The sequence below is a fragment of the Furipterus horrens genome, unplaced genomic scaffold (genome assembly GCF_987537825.1).
Source record: "Furipterus horrens unplaced genomic scaffold, mFurHor1.1.pri manual_scaffold_8, whole genome shotgun sequence".
Lineage (NCBI taxonomy): Eukaryota > Metazoa > Chordata > Mammalia > Chiroptera > Furipteridae > Furipterus > Furipterus horrens.
In genome coordinates this window covers 41,021,587-41,046,823 of record NW_028327178.1, presented here as the reverse complement: position 1 = coordinate 41,046,823, position 25,237 = coordinate 41,021,587, and the positions used below count along the sequence as shown (strand labels likewise).

Here is a 25,237-nt window from a genome sequence, read left to right as displayed (position 1 = left end):
CAGTAAATGTGACAGAAGTGTGGGACAAGGTGTTGAGGAAGTTGGCAAGAAAGTGATTGAAGAGATAAAGAAGTCATGGGTCAACCAACCACAGCCCACTGCCTGTTTGTTTTTCCTTTTAAATGTCCACATAAGTACCTGCATAATATCCATAATATGCCTCTTGGCTCACATAGCTTAAAATATTTTTTCTCTGGCCCTCTGATTAAAAGTTTGCTGACCCCTTATCTAGACTAAAGTAGGATTATAGTAAAAACAGGGTGGATTAATGGTCAGAAAATAGAGGCTTTTAGGGACATAAGGGCTCAGGAAGGTCCAAATATTAGAGATATTGGGACAGCTGAGTGAGAGACCTGGAAAAAATAGGAGGTTGTGGTTGGAGGATTGTGAAGAGTTCAGAGCTGTGGCTGCCATGAGTGAAAACCAGATCCAGCTTGTGGCCGTGGGAGTTGGGGACCAAAGTGGAGGGGCTGTGTCTTGTCAGTGGAGTGTGGGTCAAGGAACTGAGAGCCAGGGTGGGGATAGTAAAGTCCTTCAGGAGTCAGAGGAAAGAAGACTGGAAGTGTGCCATTCCATCTGCCAATCTGGGGTGGGATAATTAATATGATAAATAACAGAATCCAAATATTCAGTGTCTAAAGGGGAATAAAACCTAACTGGAAGCCAAATAATGTTTAAATTTTTTTGAAAGTCATGGAGTTTACTTAAGCAAGAGCCAGTTGTATGGAAGAAACAGCTAGTGAGTGTTGGGCTGTTAGTAGGTAGAATGGAGTCCAAGGACACTACTCCCTAGGGCTTGTCGGTGTCTTACTGGTTATTCACTGAGCAGACCACAGCTTCCCGTTGTTGCTCTAGGTCTGGAAGGCAGAACCAGCACACATTGGTGGATATAGACTTCAGTTTCCTTCAGCACTTTAGGGACCTAATGGAATGATTATATTCCTCTGGAGGTGGTTCTTACAGGAAGACCAGTTAAGAGGCTGGGTTGTTGGAGAACTTCCTCATACGTGACCTGCTAGTCCTTTCCTATCTGTGATAATTCAAGGATGAAACAATTTTTCTAAAATGTAAAAAAAAAAAAAAATTTAATTCACAGATGACTCATCTCTAATACCTTTTTGTTTATTTATTATTGAACACCAACTCTATTGAAGGCACTTTGGAGGGCTACAAAAATGAGCAACACCCCTTATTGTGTTTACCTGTATAGATAGACCTTTCCTTTAGCCATTATTTCTTTGTATGTGGGAAAGTGGCAGCCTTTTACTTTTTTGTATGTTTGCCTTTTCCTGACTTCAGGATCACAGATACTATCCACTGACACAAATATGTCATGACATCAGTTTGTTAAGAAATCTTAAATGAAGCCACTTCATCCTGGTTCTTCTGCAGTAATGCCTCACATGCAGTGAGCTTTCAGCAGATGTTTTTTGAAATGAAATCTTTCATGTCTGTAATAGCAGAACCTGTACCTTTGGGCAAAACTTGAGTTTAATGTGTTGTTTTGTGTATATGCTTGTTTTTTGATTAGTTGATGGATTTACAACTGAGCGACAGTAATTTTCGACGACACATCCTATTGCAGTATCTCATTTTATTCCAGTATCTCAAGGGACAGGTCAAATTCAAAAGGTAAGTATAAGTTAATAAATGTGTAGTAAATAGTTTGTAAACTACAAAGAGAAGGACTTGCTGATTGATGTTTTTTTGTTTTGTATTGGGCTTATTTTACATATAGGGTCACAACCGAGGAACATCTCTTTTGCAGCAGCATTAGATAATTGAGCTTTTTGTAGAGAGACTAGATTTTAGGATATTTGTTTTAGAGAAAAGGTGTTGACTTTGAGCACCAGGGCTTCCTGGGAGTTCTCAGTTGTATTGTCAGGTGGAGGTCTTCCATCATCCCTTTCTCACCTTGCTCATATCTTCTCCAAGCCTGATTTGCAAACTAAGCCAATACATAATACTGTTTTTTCACAAGGTATAAAGCTTTCTTAAAAAGTGAAAGTAAATTTTGAAGCACGGAGTAGTTCCAGTTTCTTTGCTATTTCAGAAAACCTAATCAGGACCTCTAATACTATCTTAATACCTCCACCTGTGGTCTTGACCATTTCCTCTTGTCCTATCCATAATTACGAGTTTACTGTTACTTGTTGGTGTTTTTGTTAACTTTTCAAAGAAGTATTGTACTAGTTGTTTAAAAAAACATGGCTTTACTACCTGCTGATTTCAAAGCCCAGTTTCATTACTCACTAGCAGCAATTCTGCTCTTTCCAACTTGTAATTTTAAGATAACACATAGAAGCACACCAAGTATTCTTGCTTATCCTTCTGTTTGTCATGGAGGTTTGGTATAGCATAGTAGGAAGATCAAGGGCTTTGGAGCCAGACCTAGGTTTGTATTTGATCTTTATGGCCTTGGGCAAGTCATTGAACTTCTGTAGTTTCTGTTTAATACACACTCTTACTCATGCAGAGAATTAAATGAGTAATGCATGTAAAGTGCTCAGATCTTTATTGGGTGACTATAAAACACACAACACATAGTGAGAGCCGAATTAATGCCAGCTATTAATAATTTGGGTCTGCTTTCAGGCTTCTGTAGTGTTTTGGGGTTTTAGTCATATTTTGAATGCATTTTAAAGGAATGTAGCATGCTTTATCTGAATGTGAATCATGCAGAGGAATATGTTAATATTGTTTCAGAGGCTTTCATCCCATATTAAACCTAATATTTTAGGAAACATTCAGTGCTCTGTTCATATTTAACCAGATTAATTGAATGTTTTATTCTCCTTTATACACTTTATCTTGAGGATAAAATACAAGTAGTTCTCTTATAATCCTCACATTTGTGATTGTTCTTGTCTTGTTACATGTCTTATGTTTTTTCAAAATAGTATAAAAACAAAATTGAATATACATTGCTGTTAACTCAAGCATGCTTTTATTGCTTTGTTTTGTAGTTCAAATTATGTTTTAACTGATGAGCAATCACTCTGGATTGAAGATACTACAAAATCAGTTTATCAAGTAAGTTCAACACGCAACAAACCCATGATTGAACAAAATGGAAATTTAGAATTTTCTTTGTTTCAGCCCCAAATAGGAAAATAAGGATAAAGTTAAGCTCAGGTACAAGACCACAAACACTTCTTGGTTCTCTGCCTACAAACCACTCCTATGATGCAGAAAGTTGTTGAAAGCTTAGTATATTCTTTCTAATCACAGCTACTATCTGAAAACCCACCCGATGGAGAAAGATTTTCAAAGATGGTAGAGGTATGTGTTTTATATTTACATAGTATTTTTAGCACCAAATAGAATTTCAGGAGCTCCCCTTATACTAATGCAATTTCTTTCTTTTTCCCAGCATATATTAAACACTGAAGAAAACTGGAACTCATGGAAAAATGAAGGCTGCCCAAGTTTTGTGAAAGAAAGGTAAATATATACTCATTTCAAGCAATATGAGAAATATTAAAATATAATTTGACATGATTATATTATGTAGATATGTATATTTCATATAAAAAAGTGAGTTGAGCTCAATAATAATAAACACTTTGATTTATTTTGATTTTTTTTACATCAAATTTCTTATGATTAAACTCCCAGAATAAATTGGTTTGTTATTAATTATTGAAAAAAATGTTGTATACCCACTTCTTGTAATTTGTACCCTGGTGTGGCATTTTTGTCTTTTATCTGATGAGTGTTCTATTATAATATGAAGTTTTCAGTCTTTTTAAGGAAGAAAACAATAAATTTTCTTTTACATTAAGCACTCTCCCATTTCTGCTGTCCATTTGTAATTCCAGTATGTTTTGTTCACCACAGAACATCCGATACCAAGCCAGCGAGAGTAGTACGCAAGAGGACAGCACCAGAGGACTTCCTAGGAAGAGGACCCAACAAAAAGATTCTGATGGGAAAGTAGGTTAACCTCCTCTGTATGTGGAATGTTATTATGTAAGAACTCTCCAGATTTTGTGTTTTTGCAGTTTTTTATGTGTTTGGTACATGCATAAATGACTAAAGTAACACACCTCCTATCAATCTATAGAGCCCATTATGTGGGTTCTTGCAACTAGACGTGCTTCCACTATGTCTCCTGCCTCCAGGATACAGGGCTCTGGGCTACACCATTTTACCACATCACAGACAGTACAATTGCTGTTAGATTGATCCAGTTCATTTCTAGTTGTTGAAAGATACCACAATCCTTTCTGTTACTTCTAGTTAACTGTTCATTGCTTTATATTGTGCTTAAATATTTTTAGAAAAAGTAATGACTGTTGATTATCATTCAGTATATGCTCATATAGAAAATTTGCTAAGTACCAAAAATTAATAAAGAAAATTAAAACTCCACTATTTAACTTCAGATGTTTTTATAACTTTATGACATATGAGGATGGTGTCCATTAAAAATATATTTGTTTATGTGTCTATTTTGTAGTGAGGAGTTAACAAGGCTTTGGAACCTCTGCCCTGATAATATGGAAGCCTGTAAATCAGACACAAGGCAAGTTTTGAATGTTTCGCATTAAGTATATTGCTTTTCTCAAATGTTAAGTAGAATAGAATGGCCTTCTGTCAGCTATCAGGAGAGTTCAAAAGAAATATAAAATTTTATTGTGGTTGAATTCGGCACAGCAAAATATGGCTTCCTGCTATAAGGAAGTGCTAATAAAATAATTTTAGAAATCACAACAAAATAAGGATTCACAAAAGAAGAGGGATCTATAAACCAAGGTATGAACTTGTAGCTGTGGAGCAGTACAGATGATTCTCACTTTTGGGGACTACAGAACTTGGAGTTTTAACAGCCACAAGTGGGCAGAACGTAAGGCTTTAGGCCTGCACGAATTTGTAACTGAGTTCCCCCCGAATAAAGCTGAACCCCCTGATGGATTACATTATCTGTGATAGAAGGACAGGGCGGGAAATGGAGTGACTTGTATACTGGTAGAAGAAACAAGAAAGTTTGTCCGTTACTACGTGGGCTGTGGGCATAGAGAAAAAGGTATTCCTGGGGAATTATAACCACAAGTCTGCTGCTATGTGGTCTTAAAGTTTAAATAGATACTACCAGCAGTGAGCTAAGTAGGCGAAGCAAAAAGTCCCAGGCTACATCTTCAACCTAAGCCACACAAGGACCCTGCAGATAAAAATCTGAAGCTAAGTTCATTCAAGAAGACAATCTATCATGAGTTGAGTCAAAATAAGCAATAGAAATTAGCCACTTCGGAAAATAAGACCATCAGATAAAGGCTTAAAATAAGTTTATTTAAGATAATTAAAGACATAAAAGAAGGAATAAAAATAAAAGGAAGATGACACTCTCAAGAAAGACCAGGTGAATTTGAAAAAAATAAATAATACTCCAAGCAATAAGAAAATATAGTCATTGAAATTACAAAATAGGTTAAATGTCAGGCTGACACAGGTAAAATAAGAATTAATGATTTAAAAAACCACCCCAAAAGCAGTACAGCGGTATCAGGAGATGGAAAATATTAAAGAGTAAAAGTCAAGAACCACAAAATTATAAGGTCCAACAAACATCTCCTAGAAGGTGGAAATAAAAGAGAATGGGAAAGAGGAAGTAGTCAAGGACAAAACAGAATTTTTCAGAACCAAAAATTGGCATAAATTCTTAGGTTCACTAAGTATACAGATTTAAGTAGGATAAACAGAATAAATCCTTATTTCTACACACTGAAGTAGAGTCACCAGAGAAAAAACACCTGCTGCAAAGGAGCAAAATTAGGCTGACAGCAAACTTCAAAAACTAAAAGAAAACCGGACAATGGAAGGACAGCTTCAAAGTCAAAGTATCAACCCGGATTCTGTAACAAGTTAAACAGTGTCAGTCAGTCAAGAGTGATTGAGAAGTAGTTACTTTCAGAGTAAAACTGAGAATCTGTCATCAACAGTCTTACTTTAAAAAGCTGTCAGAAAGAAACTGAACCCAGAAACAATGTGTCAGTTGCAGGGATTACTAGGCAAACATTGGTAAATACAAATGAATTTCATCAAGGATTCACTGTATAAACAGTAATATTACTAACTGGGAGTTATTTTAAAAGGTGGAACTAGCCTACTTGATAAAAAGTGACATAAGGAGTGATCAGAATTAAAGAATGTTACAGATAAGATAGAGATAACTAGATTTCAAGTAAAGCATAGTTGCTAAGTTGAGGAAAAAGTAAATATAGAAAATTCAAGCAAAAGATAAATCAGGGTTGTAGGTGGGTCCAAGCAGAATTCCATTCATGAAAAATTTGAAGAACCACACAGTATATATTTATTTTTTTAAAAAAGCACATGAATGATAAATGCTAAATTCTAAAGAAGGGCTGCCTCTGGGGAGAGAAGAGAACAAGACTAGGGAGGGGTGCAGGGGCACACTCAGCTATAGCATTTGAAACTGAAGTAGATAGGGCAGGAGCCTGGGGTGTTCATTACAAAACTAGCAAATGGTTCCAACCATTTATGCATGATAGTGGTTGGGATTTTAGTGTGAACCCTGTTTTGTCTCGTGTGACGTCTGGAAGAAAACAGTGATGGCAAAATCACAAGCAACCATACAGGCCTGTAATGTTCACCAGTCATAGAGCATGTTATTGTAACAGAAGTCCTAAGAGTTGATGCTTGGTTTTTCTTTAGAGAGCCCATTTTTCTTGTTTTAATCAAAGATGTCTTCTGATCAGATCCTTAGATCTTACTTGAGTCTGTCTCAAAATTTTATTTCTAAAACTAAATTCAAGATGCAATTAAAAACTATGCTACCATGGCAACAATCTAAAATAAGCTCAGTTAAACTCTTGAAATCTCAACCATATGTTTGGTTATTAGTTTTGGTTTAATTCTGGTTTAAAGAAAAAAAATTCATGAACGTGGATATAATATGAAATTTTCCTGCTTACTGGAGAAATTCAAATGCTAGTAAGCTGCCCTGTGACTAACATCATTATACATTACAGTGTATAGTACAGTGTGTTACATTCAATAGTACATAGTAGATAATGCGTTGGAGTCCCACATTGCCCCCTCTTTGTGTTCCCCCTTTGAGATGTTTAACTTATTTTCAGTCATTTACCTCCTTAAAAATCCGTGCTCCTAAGCAATCTAAGTCAAGTGTGGATAAAATTAGAACCTCTGCCACCATTTTATGAGTATTTATTAAGAACACATGATGCTCACTAGTTATTTTTTAACATCCAGAGAATATATGCCAACTTTGGAGGAATTCTTTGAAGAAGCCATTGAACAGGCAGACCCTGAAAGCATGGTTGAAAATGAATATAAGTAAGTAATGTTTCTCATTAGCTACTTTTCTCCAACATTTTTTTCTTAGGAATTTTATGTATGCTAGAATGCTTATTAAGGGAGACAGTTGATAGAGTAGTACTTTTCCTCTTGAGTACGTTTATGTACCAAGTTCACATTATTACATATCTGATCTCAGTGACCATTCCCATTGACTTACCAGGCACGACTTAAAATCACACTTGTTTTCAAAAATTACAGAAATCCTCTTGAGCCTATATCTCTCTCCAATTATCACGGCTTTTCTCTGTTCCCTTTCAAATCACAGTACAGCCATACCTCGTTTTACTGCGCTTCACTCTATTACACTTAACAAGTGGTGGGTTTTTTTACAAATTGAAGGCAAAACCCTATACCAGCAAAAAAAAATTACAACTCGTTTTATTGCCATATTCACTTTTTGCAGTGTCTTTATCTTCCAACAGTTGTTGATAATTGCTGCCTTCTGTTCTTCACCTCCCTTTGTCCTAAGCCCATTCTTGCTGGGCTGTCTCCCTGTCAAATAGCTCTTATCAAGGTCACCCCTTTTTTTGACCTCTGAGCAGCATTTCCCCGTTGATCTCTCCCTGTTAGATAACATTTTCTTCTTGACATCCATGTAACTAAAGCTCCTACTGGTTTTCCTTTTGTCCCCACTGCTTCTCAGTCTCCAAGTTACAGAGTGAACCTGTCTACAGGTTCCGTTAGTCCCATCTGGAGTCGCCAAAACTGTTACAGAGCGAAAGGGGGTTCTTTCACGTGGCGCCTTGGTGTAAAACCCAACGACTAGTGTTGAGGAAAACAGGTCTTTATTTACAATATTCCAACCTGGGGAGGACATTGAGCACTTCAGCTTAGAGCCCTGTTTTCCCACGGGACCCAGCACTTCCCTTGCTCCCAAAAAGGCTAGAAGCCAGAAACATGCCCAGAAGTTCCCCATCCTTTATCTGTCAGCTGTCTCCTTCAGGATCTGGGGTACGATGTCATCAGCCTCCGTATAACAGTCCAGGAAAACACGTGCCATGTTGCACTAGATCATGCATGGTTCTCCCTTTGCCCTTTTAAAGCCACATGGAGTTCTCTGACCTCCTTGCAAACCGTGTGGATCTCCTTTCCCTCCTCTCAAAGCTGCATGGAGATCTCCTCTTCTCAAAATTGCATGGAGAACCTCGCTAAAATGTCTCCTGCCTATTTTTAAACCACTGACTGCGTCCTCTGATGCAGTGGGTGTGGTAACCAGTTCTGACCATTCACAGAACCTTGTGCAGGCTCTGTATGCTCTTTCCTTACCATTCCATGGTCAAAACCCCTCCCATCTTCTTGGGGCCTTGGAAGAACCAAAGCCATTTGCATAACTGAGACACTAAGCTTCTAGCCATAGTCATGCAAAGGCATCTTAAAAGCTGTTCCCTTTTCCCCATCCCTCAACCCACAGGCTCGGGATTTTTGGACACCCCCACTCTGTAACATCCATTGCTGGCTTCCCCGTCCTCTGCCTAACTCTAGAATTGTGTAATAGCTTCAGGACTGTCTCAGGTTCTTCAACTAAGTTTTCTCAATGACACCACAGAGCCCAATGGTTTTGAATAGGCCTTATGTGGTGTCAGTCTAGGTTCCAGTCTTCAAACACTACCGCTTGACTAGGTTACTCGGGCTAATTGAACCCCTCTGCTTGTTTTATCATCAATGAAATAGGAATAGTACCCATTTCACAGGGTTATTCTGAGGATTAAAATTATTTACGTACTTTGAAACATGCATGACGTAGTTTGCATTGCAAAAAAAGTGCTCTGACCACTTCTGGTCAGTTCTCCACCCATCAGCCAGTGATTTTTAAATACACAAGGCAGATCTCCTGCTTAAAATCTCCCAGCTATTGCCTGTTAAAATTAAGATGAAATCCAACCCCCTTGAGATCTAAAAGACCTCCTTTATCTTGTTCACACCTACCTACCGACCTATCTCTCCAATCACATCTTCTCTTTGCTTATTTTCTCTCTGCTCTAACCATACACCCGTTTCTATTCAACTCAAAAGGCATTTCTTTAAAAGAAAAGAAAAATAATTTCTACCTCAGACCTTTGTACTTGTTTGCATGAAACTTCCCTCATGGTAATCCCCTCAGCTCTCTGCTTAAGTATCAAGCAGTTTTCCTTGACCAAGCTCTTGCCTTTTTCCTCTGTAATGCAGCCCTGTTGTGTCTGAAATTCTCATTTCTCATGTTTCTCAGCCTTATCACTATCTGAAATTGTCTTACACCTTGTGTATCAATAATGATGCTTGGCAACAGATTCCACATTTACTATGTCAGTTATTTCTTAAGCACTTACCTTATATAACTCTAAGGTAGAAACTGTTCTTATCTCCATTTTGCAATTAAGGAAATCAAGGAAGAAGGTAACTAATTTACTGAAGTTCTCAGCTAGTCAGTGGCAGAGCCAGGAAAATCACATTGGCCTCCAGGAGCCCTGCTCGAAGCAGTGTTGTGGTGCCTTAAGTGTTCAGGGTGAACTTAGGATCTCCTCAACTCCTAATGCCCAGCTCCACAAGTATTTGTTGAAGGAGTGAATACTGATTTATTATTGCTAGGTAAGATTAGGTACATTTTTCTTTAAAGTTATAGCCTTGTAAGATTAGTTTAAGAACTTGGATGGTATGAATCTTTGGAGAAAAAGGAAGTGTATATGTATAATTGATAGAGAATAAAATGCTTAAGAGACTCAAACTATTCAAGCAAATGCATCAGAAAAAGGTTCATGACCCTTTAGGGAAAGCCTCATAGTATGGTGTTCACTTAGTAGGTCCCCACTGTGTGGTTTGGTTTTTTTTTTTTTTATTATGTTACAGTAGTCCCAATTTTTTTCCCCTTTGCTCCCCTCTTCCCTCCAGCAATCCCACCCCTTAGTTTATGTCCATGGGTCGTGCATACAAATTCTTTGGCTTCACCCTTTCCTGCATTATTCTTAACTTCCCCCTGTCTATTTTGTACCAACTGATTATGCTTCTTAATCCCTGCACCAGTTCCCAATTTCTCCCCTTTCCCCCTCCCAGCTTATAACTCTCTAAATAAATTTCCATACCTATGATTCTGTTCCTGTTCTTGTTTGCTTAGTTGAATTTTGTTTTTATTTTTTAGAATCAGTTGTTGATAGTTGTGAGTTGTCATTTTAGTGTTCAGTTTTCATCTTTTTCTTAAATAAGTCCCTTTGACATTTCATATAATAATGGCTTGGTGATAATAAACTCTTTTAGCTTTACCTTGTCTGGGAAGCACTTCATCTGCCCTTCCATTCTAAATGATAGCTTTGCTGAATAGAGTAATCTTTGTTGTAGGTCCTTGCTTTTCATTACATTGAATACTTCTTGCCAGTCCCTTCTTGCCTGCCAAATTTCTTTTGAAAAATCAGCTGAGTCTTACAGGAATAGGAATCCCTTTGTAGGTAACTCTGCTTTTCTCTTGCTGCTTTTAAGATTCTTTATTTTGAACTTTTGTTATTTTAATTATGATGTGTCTTGGTGTGGTCCTCTTTGAGTCTAGCTTGTTTGGGACTCTGTGATTCCTGGACTTGTATGTCTTATTTCCTTTGCCAAATTAGGGAAGTTTTCCTTCATTATTTTTTCACATAAGTTTTCAATTTCTTGCTCTTCCTCTTCTCCTTCTGGCACCCTTATGATTCAGATGTTGGCATGTTTAAAGTTGTCCCAGAGGTTCCTAAGCCTCTCCTCATTTTTTCAATTCTTGTTTCCTCATTCTGTAGCGGTTGACTTTTTTTCTTCCTTATGTTCCAAATCATGGACTTGAAACCTGGTTTCCTTCCCTTCACCATTGGTTTTGTGAGGATTTTCCTTCGTTTCACTTAGCATAGCCTTCACTTCTTCCCTCATGCATTTGCTGTACGTATTCAAGCATATCTATCTAGTCTGAGTATCTTTATCACCAGTGTTTGGAATTATGCGTCTGTTAGGTTGGCTATCTCCTCATCGCTTAGTTCTCCCACTGGAACCTTGATCCATTCCCTCTTCTGGGCCATATTTCTCTGCGTCCTCATATTGATAGGCTCCTGTGTTTTCCTCTGTTTTAGGTAGTGCTGTCGCTCCTGTTACATTGTAAGGGGCGGAGCCTTAGGTATTTGTCAGTATGGGCAACCCGTTTCACCACTCTGTCTCACTGTATGTGGGGGAGGGGTCAGAGAGGGAACAATCCCACTTACTCAGCACTTGCCCCTTTTCTAGGCACTTCTCCCGTTTCCATATGGGACTGGTACCTCTCTACCTGTTGTCCTAGCTGTCGTTCCCACAGTGGGTGGGTCTGCAGACATTCTAGGACCATAGGGGCCCTTTAAACAAGCGGACTCTGCTGAGAGACCGGCAGTTTCTCCTCCACCCCAACCCCCACTGGTTTGCACAGTCAGAAGCAATGAGGCTTGATTTTCCCTGATACTGGGACCGGGAGCTGCTCAGTCTGGTCAGGAGCTGGGAATGCTCCCCAGGTGTCCCTCCTGACTTTTTCAAACATGCATGTCCTAAAGGTAATGAGGTTCTAAATAAAGGTTGCTAAGCTAACAACTTGGGGGGCGGTTTCCAAATAACTTGCAAAAACTCCTAAGTGGAAAAAACCTGTGCTCTGGATTCTTCTGCAACTTGCCTGTTTCAGGAACTTTATACTTTCCCTGCGGTTTCCATTTCTCACCTTACTGGATACCACCTATTATTGCTTTGCTTCATTAGGGAACCCTCTGGGTTCTATTCTTGGCATCACTGCTTACTCTCTTGACTACTGGATAGCTCTCATAGTTTTGGAGCCACTACTATTCATTGAGATTAGGCTGAGCAAATTAAAGTTTAGGCATTACATAAATAGAAACCAAATATTGATGAAATTAACATGATTGAAACTGTGTTGAGCTTACAGTATAGTCTGGAACTCAAACCTGTAGGTGACATTGCCAGTATGGATATCAACTCATAAAAATGGTGAACCTATTATGAACTCATTTTTTTGCCCCTAAATAACTAAGTGGATGATTTCAGTTCGGCATATATAGCATCTAGCCAGTACTGGACACATAGTAGTTGACTTTTTTTAAATTAAATAAAATACATATAAACTTTTAAAATGCCTCTTCAGACTTTTGGTTTCTATTATTATTTATAAGTGAACTGCACACAGATTCTTTAGGAATATGATCAATATGAAAAGAATGGTGCTGAGGCTACTTACAGAATTTCACATGGTCAATTACATTAACTAGAAGGGAAAACAAATAAATATGAATTGTAAGACTAACATCTCTTTTTATAGGGCTGTGAACAATTCAAACTATGGTTGGAGAGCCCTGAGGCTATTAGCCCGGAGAAGCCCTCACTTCTTCCAGCCAACCAACCAGCAGTTCAAAAGTTTGCCAGAATATCTTGAAAACATGGTAATAAAGCTAGCCAAGGAATTACCAGTAAGTATTATAGATCAGCTTTTTAATAGCCTTTAGTTGATGTTATCATCTTTAAATTACCATTATTTGAGCAAAAAGCTGAATTAATCATTAAAAAAAAAAATCCCACAAACTCCCATGTTTTAGAATGAGGAAAAATACATTTGAAGATAACATTTTATAGGAAGTACATTAACTTATTAATGATAATTTTTAATACAGCAGGTAATTTAATGTAGGTCTATAATACTTTTAAGTAAATATTACCATTTTTCCTGTTTGTTGGTGCATTATGTTGTCTTTTATCAAGAGTGTAGCAGTAAGCAACTTGCCCTTTTTGCTCTTTTCCAGTAAAATGTTCGTATTGTGTTACTACAATATGGTACTAACTATATAATACATAAACCCTAATAAAGTCACTCAAAAAATTTTAAGGACACAGTTGTGCAACCCGTCTTCTCTAGACCATTGTTTCTACTGTTACTATATGCTTGGGATTTGAAAGTCATTTTACCATCTTTTTTACTGGCTCCCTTCTTTCCCAGGTTGGGGGCGGGCAAGGGCAGTCTTCCCAACTTTTCGGTCTTCCCCATCTACTTCAGATGAACACTGGCTCATTTGTGATGCCAACCTGGCATTCACATTTAACACTCGGGGGTAAAGTTCTGGGCCCTGTCCTTGGAATGTCACAGTCACACTTACAAATATATCCCCAGTTATTTTAGAAGTTGGCATGCTTTTAAACAATCTTCTTACTCATTTTAGCCTCCTTCTGAAGAAATAAAAACAGGTGAGGATGAAGATGAGGAAGATAATGATGCTTTACTGAAGGAAAATGAAAGTAAGATTTGAATTTTCTTGGCTATTTTACAAAATTGGAAATGATTGTGGTTCTTTGTTGAGAGGTACGTTATTTAATCTGATCTACTTCTCAACTTCTACAGTGTATCTTAGCTGTTTTTTATAGTGAGAAATTTAAAACATTGCTTGACAGTACCTTAAAATACTACATTTTATACAATAAAATTTGGAAGTGATGGGAAAGTATTTTACATTTGAAGATTTAATTCCTGTGGAGAATAGAGGGGGACAGCTGGTTTCAGAGGGAACCTTCATAATTATAATAAAGGCAACAGCTTTAGCTTTGATTTCCTAATGATCATGATTGTAAGAACAGTACACAATCCATGGAAAATATAAAAAGGAATTGTTTTAGTTTTTAAATAAAGCATATTAAAGGGAATATATCACTGGCCCCCTATCTTTCCACTCTGTTGTATGCTTTGAATTGTACATGTCCTCATACTTGGTACATAATTTACATTTCCTGTGTTTTCCAGGCCCTGATGTTCGGAGAGACAAACCTGTAACAGGGGAACAAATAGAGATATTTGCCAACAAATTGGGTGAACAGTGGAAGATTCTGGCTCCCTACTTGGAAATGAAAGACTCGGAAATTAGACAGATTGAGTGTGACAGCGAAGACATGAAGATGAGAGCTAGGCAGCTACTAGTTGCCTGGCAAGATCAAGAGGGAGTACATGCAACACCCGAAAATCTGATTAATGCACTGAATAAGTCTGGATTAAGTGACCTTGTAGAGAGTCTAACTAATGACAATGAGACAAATAGTTAGCTTTTTTTTTTTCTTTTTTATTAAAACTGTGATAAGATTTTGTTACCAAGCAGCATTTGATAAGAGGTCCACTGGTTTTGGTAAACAATAAACATTTTTGTAACAGTTGCTGTACAGTTGGCTGGTGCTCCGAGAACAACAGAACACATATGGGCTTTCAATAACTGACCTCAGGGTTTTGGGAGGAGGGGGAGGAGTAGGTTGGGGAAATGGCCAAAATTAAGTGACCTCAGTTAAGGTCACAATATATTTTTGTTAAATAAATGTATTCATAATGAAGTCAATGTGATATTTAGGGGCATGGTCTTTCCTGAAATACACTACGAAAATTAGATTCTGCATGCCATTAGTAGTTGTAAAATTTAACCTGCTATTCTGAAAATCCCAGAATAGACTTTCTGAAACCATATGACTGCTCTAGTCTCACTTGCTTTAAAATAGAGGATCAGCAAACAATGGTCCATTCACCACCTGGTTTTATAAGCAAAATTTTATCGGCACATCACTGTGCTGATTTTTTAGGTACTATCTATGGCTTCTTTCCTGCTACAACAGCAAAATAATTGCAACAAAGATGTTAGAGCCTGCAAAGCTTAAAACATTTACTCCCTGGCCCACTACAGAAAATGTTTGCCGACCCACAACTTTAAAAGAAATGGGGTGAAGTCTAAAACCTAGTTCTTTTAACCTTACAAAAATTATTTAACCTCAAGTCATTAAAATAAGGATGCATAATCAGGGATTATTATGAAGTTCAAAATAGATGTAAGTGAAAACACCCTATAAACAGCAAAGTACTATGCAGTAATGGTTGGAGACAGAAGCATCTACTTTCCTGTTCCCATATAAGCATTATCCTTTAGGGGTCTAAGATTAGGTTATCACAGTTTGGAATCCTGAAAAACAGCTCTTAAATGTGTATTATACTATAATTGGTCTTGCCTGGGCTTAACTTCCCTAGTAAGTCCAACGGTATACAGCAGAGCTCTAATATCAAAAGGGCCCCAGTGCTAGTGGTACAGCATATAAGGCACACTCAGGAGTAAGACATTTTCTTGTCTATTCTCAAAGACCTTATATGCAAGGCTGAATTAATATAGGCCTTATTAGTTTCAAACAACACTGGTATAAGTCAATTTCTTATACTTAAAATATCTTTGGAATAATGCTTTTTGGGATCAAATAAAAGGAAATGAAGTTTTTCTATGATGATAAGGAATTACAATTTTTACAATTCCATACAAGGCTTACATACTGTTCTAAATCTACCTCACCTGATCTCGAGTAGCTACAGCATCCTGCCAATCAGAAAACCTAAATTTTAACTGCTAAATTATGTCTTCAAATTTCTTCAGACCAATAAGAGTGAATTTAAAAAACTATGAAGTTACAAGCATCATACTACTTATATATTTTTTAAAAATCACGATTCTTAGTCTCATTTTCCCCATTCTATTCTGCACCCTTCCCCAAAGCAAAGGGAGTACTGATTGCCAAAGATTAAAGTAATTAAAGATTAGCTGAAAAAGTTATTTACAAATAAGTTTCCCTTAAATTTTTATTTTATGCCCCCTAGTGTTCTCAGATTATATCACACTGGCCATTATTCTCTAGGAATCTACTGGTTATCAGTGCTATACTCTGCAGAGCATTAAAACAACATAAGCAAAGATGAGAGTTCATGATAATCCCTAAAACTTAATTATAAATACCCAACTCAAAAAAAAAAATCAGAGACCAATGAGGTAATATCCTATAATTTCTCTAACAAGCTCTTAAAAAAGGTGAACTAATTAGAATATATTAAACCTACCATATTGAAATACCTCATACTCTTGATATTTCTACCTTTAAAAATCATTGATACTAGTGAAACACACATGAAGATTGTGGAAACTGACAGGAGTGTAAAAATAACTGAGCCAAGGAACAGAAATGACTGATAACAGTGCTGCATTCAGCATCCAAAGAACTCCACTGTTCTTACAACTTCGTATTTCTTTTTAAACAATAGAATGCTAGCAGACAAAGATCACATTTTTAAATGGATGCTTAACAGTAGAGAAAGTAACCATCAGGATTAACATATCAGAACTTCAGCCAACTCAATAGACAAAAGACTTGAGGTAAAAAACTGTTAATCCTGCTTTTTTTTTTTTTTTATTAAATATCCCCATTTTCTAAAAATGAGCAATCAGAGCCTGTCAACATTTTTTAAGGTTGATTACTATAAAACCATTGCAAAGTTAAACATACAAACCATAGTACATCAGAGACACAGTAATAAATGTATAATCAAATGTACTATTGATCACAATTTATTTTAAAGTCATGAAAAGCCAGCAACAATCAGGCTGGACAAATACTTGATTGTACCCATGTTTCCACGGAATATGGACAGCAGCACTGAGATACAATGAGCAACACTTCTCCATCTTCCTGGCAAAATTTGTTAGATAAGGCAAAGGATGGACAGCTACTGAATTACCTGTGGTTTGAACCATGCAAGAACAACAACAAATAACAGTAATAGGTGTGCAATAAACATTTCATTACTGAATCTTGAGCTGAAAAAGGCAGGGAAAATTATCACAGAAGGTAATGGTTGAAAGGCATTTCAACTCAGAATTTTTAAAAATTAATGGATGAGATAAAGGTTTTAAAAATGTCTTCCTGCCACCTTTATACAGGGCAGCACATTCCAGAGGCAATTTTCTCTTTTCTCTTATTTTTTAGGTTGATACACAAAGTGTCTGCTTCTGCCGTCTTTGTTCCATATGAGGAGAAATAAAAACACATAGCTTCCTCTAAAGCTCTGTATTACAGAAATGATCAACAAATAACAATTTATTTCACACCTAAGCATAAATAGCTAAAATGAAGATTACTGTTCACTTTCCTCTTCCATTATTTCAACTCTGCGAGGCCCATAGAGTAAAACGTAAGCTATATGCCAGTCTCCACCACCAGAAAGCCGCAAGATATCTTCTGGTGTCACAATGCTGACCTTATCATCATCAAACTTAATCCATTCATCTGAAGAACAAGAGAAGAAAATGAAATTAAAATCATACACTATTTTTTCAGAATTCCATTTCAAAAAATGGTACTAATTTTATGTACAACAGTATTCTGTCTACCATATATCAACAGGTCTCAAAGCACAATCCAGGACTACTCAGGTTCAAGACCATTTCAGGAGTTCTTCAAAGGTTACAACTATTTTCATAACACTTGTTGTTGGCAGCCGTCCGTCTCGAGAGACGATGGTGTAGCTTCTTAAGAGTCTATCTGCACCGCTGAGAATGGCTGTGCAGTCCAACTCGGGAGTGACACGGTATCTGTCTCCTCCCGTGTTGAATCGACATCTTGCGATGACGCTGGAGTGTCCTCTCCAGTGAAGCTGAAGCTACAGAGCCTGGGCAGGGTGATATGGAGGGTCTGCTGTTGCCCATGCAGCAGACCCCACCTCTCTTCGCAGCTGAAGGGTCCAAGGGAAAGACGGAGTCAATACAGCTTGGCTTCAGGTGCGCCGCAGGAGTTGCCGGTGTTGACTACAACGTCAAACCGCCTTAGGGACTCCGGCTCCGGATTTTCTGTCGGGGTTTACTCCCTTAGCCTTTCCCTTGAAGAGGTATGCTGCAAGGCAGCGGAGGTTTTTTGGAGTCAGAGTTTTCCTTCTCTGATGTGCCCTGACTGGAAGATCGAACCAGCGACACTTAGCTCGCAGGCCGACGCTCAATCCACTGAGCCAAACCAGCCAGTTTCATAACAGTACTAAAGCATTAAATGCCTTTCCCTCTCATTCTCTCAAGTGTGCTCTGAAATTTCCCAGAAGCTACATGATTTGTGATAAAGCAACAGACAGAATGCAGAAAACAATTCAGGAGACTCTACCTCTACCCGTCTCCTATTAAGCCAGACAAAAAGACTTACAAAAATGTAAATGAATACCATTTCTTGCTAATGTTTTTGTTCTGGAAAATATGGTTATTTTTATTTTTTAAATGTTATTTTATGTCATTTTTAAGTGAATTTACTTCTCTGTTTCTATTATGTAAATAATCCTCAAACATCCACACTAATCAAGAATGTAAACAGGTTCTGAGACCAAAAAGTTTGAGAACCATTGTGCTATAAAATTTATATTAAACAAATGTTGAAACAGTATGTAACAATTGAAAAAAATAATAGAATCTTTACCTTGTTTCCTTTTCACCCATGATACATAATGACCTGAAGAGCTAGACCTTCCCTGATGTGTTAGCACTGCTTGTAAATCATAGTATCCACAATTATTGGAGCCAATATCTAAAGAAAGATAGAAATCCAGTAATATTAGACAAACAGACATGTACTTTCTAAAGCCAGGTAACAAGAACAATCTTGAAGTTTAGCCTAGAGAAGCACACTGCTCTATTATTAGAATCCAGTAAGAAATATGGTATCATTCATAGAACTCCGCTAAAAAGATTGATTTTTACTGTATGTTCCATTGAGATAAATTATACTTCAAGAAACCTTTTCATAAAAGCACAGTATCTGAAAATAACATGTGGCAAGACAGTAATTTTACCTTAAAACACACACACACACACACCCCACCACCCCGCAACTGAAATGAATATCACACACACACGCACATACATACACACACACGCCCCACCACCCCACAACTGAAATGAATATTACACTTACCATCAGCAAAAGAAAAAGGTTCATACTTAACTTCTTTCTGGGGACTACTCTTTTGGTCACCCTGAAGGGGAAAAGTTTAATTTCAAACCATATCAAAAATAAAACTTGCATTCTCAGTGAGTACATGTTTCCCCAGTATCTGAAAGTACAGCGTTCCTATAAAAACTTGCATAAACCAAACTGGCATAAATAAATTGAAGAGAGTATCTCCCACCTTCAGAAAGTTCACATTATGCATTTCGCTTTTACAAAAAACAAAAAACCTACATTAGTATGGTAATGGATGTTTTCATAAAAGGAAAATTCCTCTTCAGATGTCTTTCAGTTAGCTAAAACAGGTAGATCTTTCACAGAAGTGAACTGGCATAAAGCAAACTTTTAGAAAGTGGGGAAAACTATTCATTTTCACTAATATTTACTGCACACAATGCAAAGCATTGAGGCAAAAAAAAAAAAAAAGACAAAATACAGCCTGCCTTATAAATGACTAAAATGATATGACTACAGTTAACATGAAATTGGAAACCCAAAGATCCTACACTTGAACGATATACAATCCTGTATGTATAATAACAGGCCCTCTGATTATAGGACCTTAGTTAAACCATTGAAGCTAGAGCACACCTGTGAAGATAGTATTGTAGATCAAAAGTGTCTAATTTTATTTTACCAAAATATTGTACTATCAAACAACATTAAAAAAAATTTTTTTAAACTGCCTCAAAAAAAAATTAAATTACAGCAACTAATATTAAATCTATTAAGCCATGGCCACCTGCCACTTTAGCCCAAATAAACTGAAATATTTAATTCAGCAATTATTTACCTATATTAAAAGAAGCATGATTTATTACTTTAGACAAGAATCTTTGTGGGGAACTCCCTGGATCAACCCGTTCCGTGTGCAATACAAAAAAATTAAACAACTTGTCAAGGCATATGGGCACAAAGTTCTTGAAAATTATAATGGTAATGAAGACAATACAAGCAGCTTAAAGACAGACAAGAAGTTAAAGAATTCTATAACAAAAAAATACAATTAGGCCAGCTACTCCTTTTTATATATAGATGACCCTTGAACAACACGGATTTGAATTGTGAGTCCACTTACACACATTTTTTTTTCCCAATTGACCCGCACGGTTCAAACCAGCATTGTTCCCTGTCAACTGCCAGTTGGCAATTGGTGTATGCAGAGGACCAACTTACATTACACATGAATTTTTGACTATGTGGGTGGTCAACATCCCAACCCCCATGTTTTTCAAGGGTCAACTGTATATAATGTAAACCTACAGCAACACAAAAAAAGCTATATAAAGAAATATTATATAAACTAGAATTCTAAAAAATGTTCAAGCAACCTACAGGAAGGCAAAAATGAGAAAAAGACTATAAAACAGATTTAAACACTAACATATCAATGATTACATTGTGTAACTGGTCTAAATATACCAATAAAAAGAGGTTAATAGCGTGGACTAAAAAATATGATCCAAATATATATCTATAAGAAACTCTTCAAACATAACAATGTGGAAAATTTTAAAGTAAAAAGATAGAAAAGATGCATCATGCAAACATTAACGAAAAGAAAGTAGCAGTGGCAATATTAATAGCAGCTAAAGTAGCCTTCAGAGCAAAGAAAACAACCAGAGGCAGAGAGGAATATTCCATTTTAATAAAAGGTTCGCTCCACCAAGAAGACAAAGCAATCCTAAATGTGTATGTACCAAAATAACAGAGCTACAAAACACACAAAGCAAATGCTAACAGAACTGGGTGGGGAAGTACGCAAATCCACAATTTTAGTTGAAGACTTTACCACTCCTCCCTCAACAACTGATAGAACTAGACAGAAAAACAGCAAGCTTATAGGAAATGCAATGATACCATCAACCAGCTGGATCCAACCATTATCTATAGAACACTCAACACCAGAATACATATATTTTTCAAGTGCCCATGGAACATACACCAAGATAGAACACATCCTGAGGCATGTAATGGAAACCTCAACAAATTTTTTAAAATTTAAATAACACGAGTATGTTCTCTTGCTACAATGAAATCAAACTAGAATCACTAACAAAAAGATAACAGAAAAATTTTCTAATACCTGAAAACTAAACAAGATACTTCTAAAAACTTCAAGATCAAAAGGAAATACAAGGAAAAAATACAAGGAACAGAATGAAAATAAAAGTGCAGTATAATGAAATTTGTAAGGGCACAGAGAAAGCACTGCTGAGAGAAATTTATAGCCCTAAATGTGTGTGTTAGAAAACAGAGAAATGTCTGAAATAAAAACTAAGCTTCTCTACCTTAAGCACCTACCCAAAGCAAGCAGAAGAAAGGAATAAGAGTAGAAATTAATAAAATTAGACACAGAAAAATTAAGAGAAAATCAATGAAATGAGCCAGTTCTCTGAAAGATCAATAAAACTGACAATCCTCTAGCAAGACTGACAAAGGAAATAAAATGACACAAATTACCAGTATCAAGAATGAAACAGGGGAGATACCACTACACAATCTGCAGGCATCCAAAGAGTAATAAAATAAATAACAGAGACAACCCCATACATAAAATAGGGCAAATTAAATAAATCAAGTCGATAAAAACACAAACTATAAAATAGATTAGCTAAATAGCCTATAACTACAAAAGAAGATAAATCTGTAACTTAAAAACTCCTGAAAAAGAAATCTCTAGGCCCACATTGTTTCACCAGACAGTTCTACCAGACATTTGAAGAAAATTAATACCAATTCTACCCAATCTCTCTTCAAAAAGAAAAGGAAACAAGAAACAGGTAATGAAGTTCAGCAAAGTAGAAAATACAAGATATCAACAATGAATAACAAAAAAATGAAATTAAGAAAGCAATGCCATTTATAAAAACATCAAGAAAAAATATAGCCCTGGCTGCTGTGGCTCAGAGGACTGAGCACCAGCCTGCGAACCAAAGGGTCACCAGTTCGGTTCCCAGTTGGGGCACATGCCTGGGTTGCGGGCGGAGTCCCTGGCTGGGGGTGTGCAAGAGACAACTGATCAATGTTTCTCACATCGATGTTTCTCCTCCTCTTTCTTCCTCCCTTCCCCTCTCTCTAAAAAAATCTTTAAAAAAAGATAAATTTTAAAAAATGACCAGCAGTCCCCAAATTGATCTAGATTCACTGCAATCCCTATTTTTGAAGAAGTGGACTAGCTGATCCTAAAATAAATATGGAAATACAAGGGATTCAGGAAAGCCAAAGAGATCTTGAAAAGAACAAAGCTGGAAGGCTCATACTTTGCTACAGTCAGTTCTTACTACAAAACTACAGTACTAGCAAAAGTACAGACATACAAATGAAATAAAACTAAAAATCCAGAAATATACATCTATAACCAACTGACTCTACAAGGGCGTCAAGACCATTCACTGTGCAAAGAATAGTCTTTTCAACAAATAGTGCTATAACAACTGGATATTCACATGTAATAGAATGAATCTGGACCTGTACCTCATTTCATCCACAAAAATTCACCCAGAATGGATAAAGACCTCAATGGAAGAACTAAAGCTATAAAAATTTTAGAACATAGGCATAATTCTTCATGGCCTTTGACTAGGCAATGGTTTCTTAGACATGACAACAAAAGCAAGAGCAACCAAAGAAAAAAATAGATTACATGAAAAATTAAAAATTTTCCCTCTGCAAAATACACTGTTAAAAGGATGAAAAGAAAACTATAGGCCGGGAGAAAATATCTGGCAATCACATATACAACAAAGGACTAGTATCTAAAATATACAGAACTCTCAAAATTCAAGAGTGAAAACAGCACAATTAGAAAATGGGTAGAAGACATGAAGAGACATTTCACCAGAAAGGAAATAACAGATAAATATATGAAGGCATGTTCAACAGCATTAGCCATTAGGGAAATACAAATTAAAACCACAATGAGATATCACTGCAAACCAATTCAAATGGCTAAAATAAAGTGACACTACCAAATTCAATGCAAAAAAGGGGGATTAATCATAAACTGGTGATAAAAACCTAAACTGATACAGCCACTATAAAAAACATTTGACAATTTCTTTAAAAACTAAGTATATAACTACCATGCAATCTAGAAATTACATTCTTGGGTATTTATTCCAAATAAATGAAATTTAGGTTTACAGTATAACTGGTATATCAATGCTATAGCAGATTTATTCATAAACGATAAAAACTGGAAACAATCCAGCTGCCCTTCAATGGGTGAATGGTTAAGCAAACTGTGGTATATCCATGTCCACATGGAATACTATTCAGCAATAAAAAAGGAACTACTGCCATATGAAACAACCTGGATTAATCTCAGAGAATTATGCTGAGTGAGAAAGGTCAACCCCAAAGATTACATAATGTATGATTCCATTTATATAACTTTCTTGAAATGACAAAATTATAGAAATGGAGAACAGGTAGTGGTTGCTAGGAATTAAGGAGAGGGCAGGAGCAAAAGTTAAGTGGGTTTGACTGCAAAGGGGCAGCATGATCTTTGTGGTGATAGAAACAGGCTGTATCTAGACTGCATCGGTGTTAATATTCTGGTTGTGATATTGTAATTATACTTTTGCAAGATGTTACCACTAGGGGAAAATGGGTTAAAGGTACTCAAGATCTCTTTGTGTTATTTCTTAGAACTGCATGTGACTTATTTCTTATAATTATGATTCTACGATTATCTCAGAAAAGTTTAATTTTTAAAAATTGCTTTATATACACACAAACGGTAATCAGCAGAAGAATTTAAAATTTGATAATTATAATACCACACTGAAAATCTTTACCAGGAAATCTTTTTCATTTTCAAAAAAAATCAACATATAATAATTTGGTTATACTTTATCTGAACTCAAAATAATATAATCTGTTAAATATAAAGTTGATAAGGTTATAATGTTAGGAGTTACAGGAACACCAGCAACACTTATTAAAAGACACAACTTAGCTGTCTCAGTGGTCATAAATGAATCAATATTCTGTACTACCACTTCCATCTAAAAAATGGAGGTAACTCCATGCCTTCCAAGGAAAATAATAAAATACACTGATAATACTAAGCAAGATTTCATGTGAGGTGCTTTGAAGAGATAAATAGAAAATGAACATGAGGTGCAGATGATAAGAGAAAAGAAAATATTAGGCTTATTCTAATATACAGGACCCTTACCATACTAGAGTTCTTTTTCTTAAGCTAAAGTACAACTAAAACGTTAAAGGTTTGTACCAATATGTTGGATTTGTTTATGAGCTAAATAAAATATAGGTTCATCCATTTTCAAAACAGATGAACAATACAAAGTAACTGTTGAAGATTGAATATTAAGATGTTGAGATTAAAAAATCAGCAATAAGAACCTACTGTCTTTGTCTGCTGATTCACTTTTTTATCTTCCAGATCCTTGAATTTTGATCGAAAAGAGATCATTTTCTCTTGAAGTTCTGGTGTACATAGTTCATACATATCCAACATAAGAGGAAATTTAACATCCTAGATACAAGTCAAAGAAAAATGTGTAAACAGACTTACAAAGGTAATTTTAAATATCTATCACACTTTTATTATTAATTTTTTAAAAGATTTTATTTATTCATTTTTAGACATTTGGGAAGGAAGGGAGAAAAGAGAGGCAGAGAAACATTGATGTGTGACAGATATGATATATTAATCAGCTGTCTTTCACATGCCCCCACCTGGAGACCTGGTCCAAAACCCAGGCATGTGCCATGACTGGGAATCAAACTGGCAACCTTTCAGTTCACAGGCCAACACTCATCCATTGAACTGCACCAGCCAGGGCTCTGTCACACTTTTGAAGTAATGTCTTCGTAATTCAAAATTAAGTTGAAAATGAAATCTGTGAATCACTTAGAAATCTATGCAGTTGGAAACATCATAGTGCTATTTTCAATCTGGTCCTAACTTTAAGGTAAGAAAGTTTTAAAACTTTTTTTCATTAAACACTTCAACCCATGAAACTGACCACAGAGCAATTACCATAATTTATATGACAAAGAAGCATTTTAGAAATATTAGACCAGTGGCTGTGAAAATAATGGAGCCTAAAACCAGCAATGGAGTCAACTTACAAATATTGGGTCACTTTTG

The 25,237-nt window shown here is 36.4% G+C and overlaps 2 protein-coding genes across 4 annotated transcripts in view; one reads left to right on the top strand and one right to left on the bottom strand.

Annotated features, from left to right (window-relative positions):
* THOC1 (THO complex subunit 1) overlaps positions 1-14,487 on the top strand; it is a 53,645-nt gene extending 39,158 nt beyond the window's left edge. Inside the window, exons 12-21 of the mRNA XM_090285755.1 lie at positions 1,532-1,632; positions 2,967-3,033; positions 3,232-3,282; positions 3,374-3,444; positions 3,841-3,936; positions 4,463-4,528; positions 7,234-7,317; positions 12,620-12,767; positions 13,512-13,587; positions 14,087-14,487. Of these exons, the coding sequence (XP_090141881.1) occupies positions 1,532-1,632; positions 2,967-3,033; positions 3,232-3,282; positions 3,374-3,444; positions 3,841-3,936; positions 4,463-4,528; positions 7,234-7,317; positions 12,620-12,767; positions 13,512-13,587; positions 14,087-14,382 (1,056 nt within the window). The 3' untranslated portion in view covers positions 14,383-14,487. The remainder of the gene's footprint in view (positions 1-1,531; positions 1,633-2,966; positions 3,034-3,231; positions 3,283-3,373; positions 3,445-3,840; positions 3,937-4,462; positions 4,529-7,233; positions 7,318-12,619; positions 12,768-13,511; positions 13,588-14,086) is intronic.
* USP14 (ubiquitin specific peptidase 14) overlaps positions 14,379-25,237 on the bottom strand; it is a 54,646-nt gene continuing 43,787 nt past the window's right edge. For 2 of the 3 annotated variants that reach the window (XM_090285756.1, XM_090285757.1), the window contains 4 exons: positions 24,491-24,619; positions 19,081-19,141; positions 18,586-18,693; positions 14,379-17,418 (listed from right to left, as the gene is read on the bottom strand). In XM_090285756.1, the coding sequence (XP_090141882.1) occupies positions 17,267-17,418; positions 18,586-18,693; positions 19,081-19,141; positions 24,491-24,619 (450 nt within the window). In that variant the 3' untranslated portion in view covers positions 14,379-17,266. The remainder of the gene's footprint in view (positions 17,419-18,585; positions 18,694-19,080; positions 19,142-24,490; positions 24,620-25,237) is intronic. The other variant, XM_090285758.1, reaches the window with a different exon arrangement.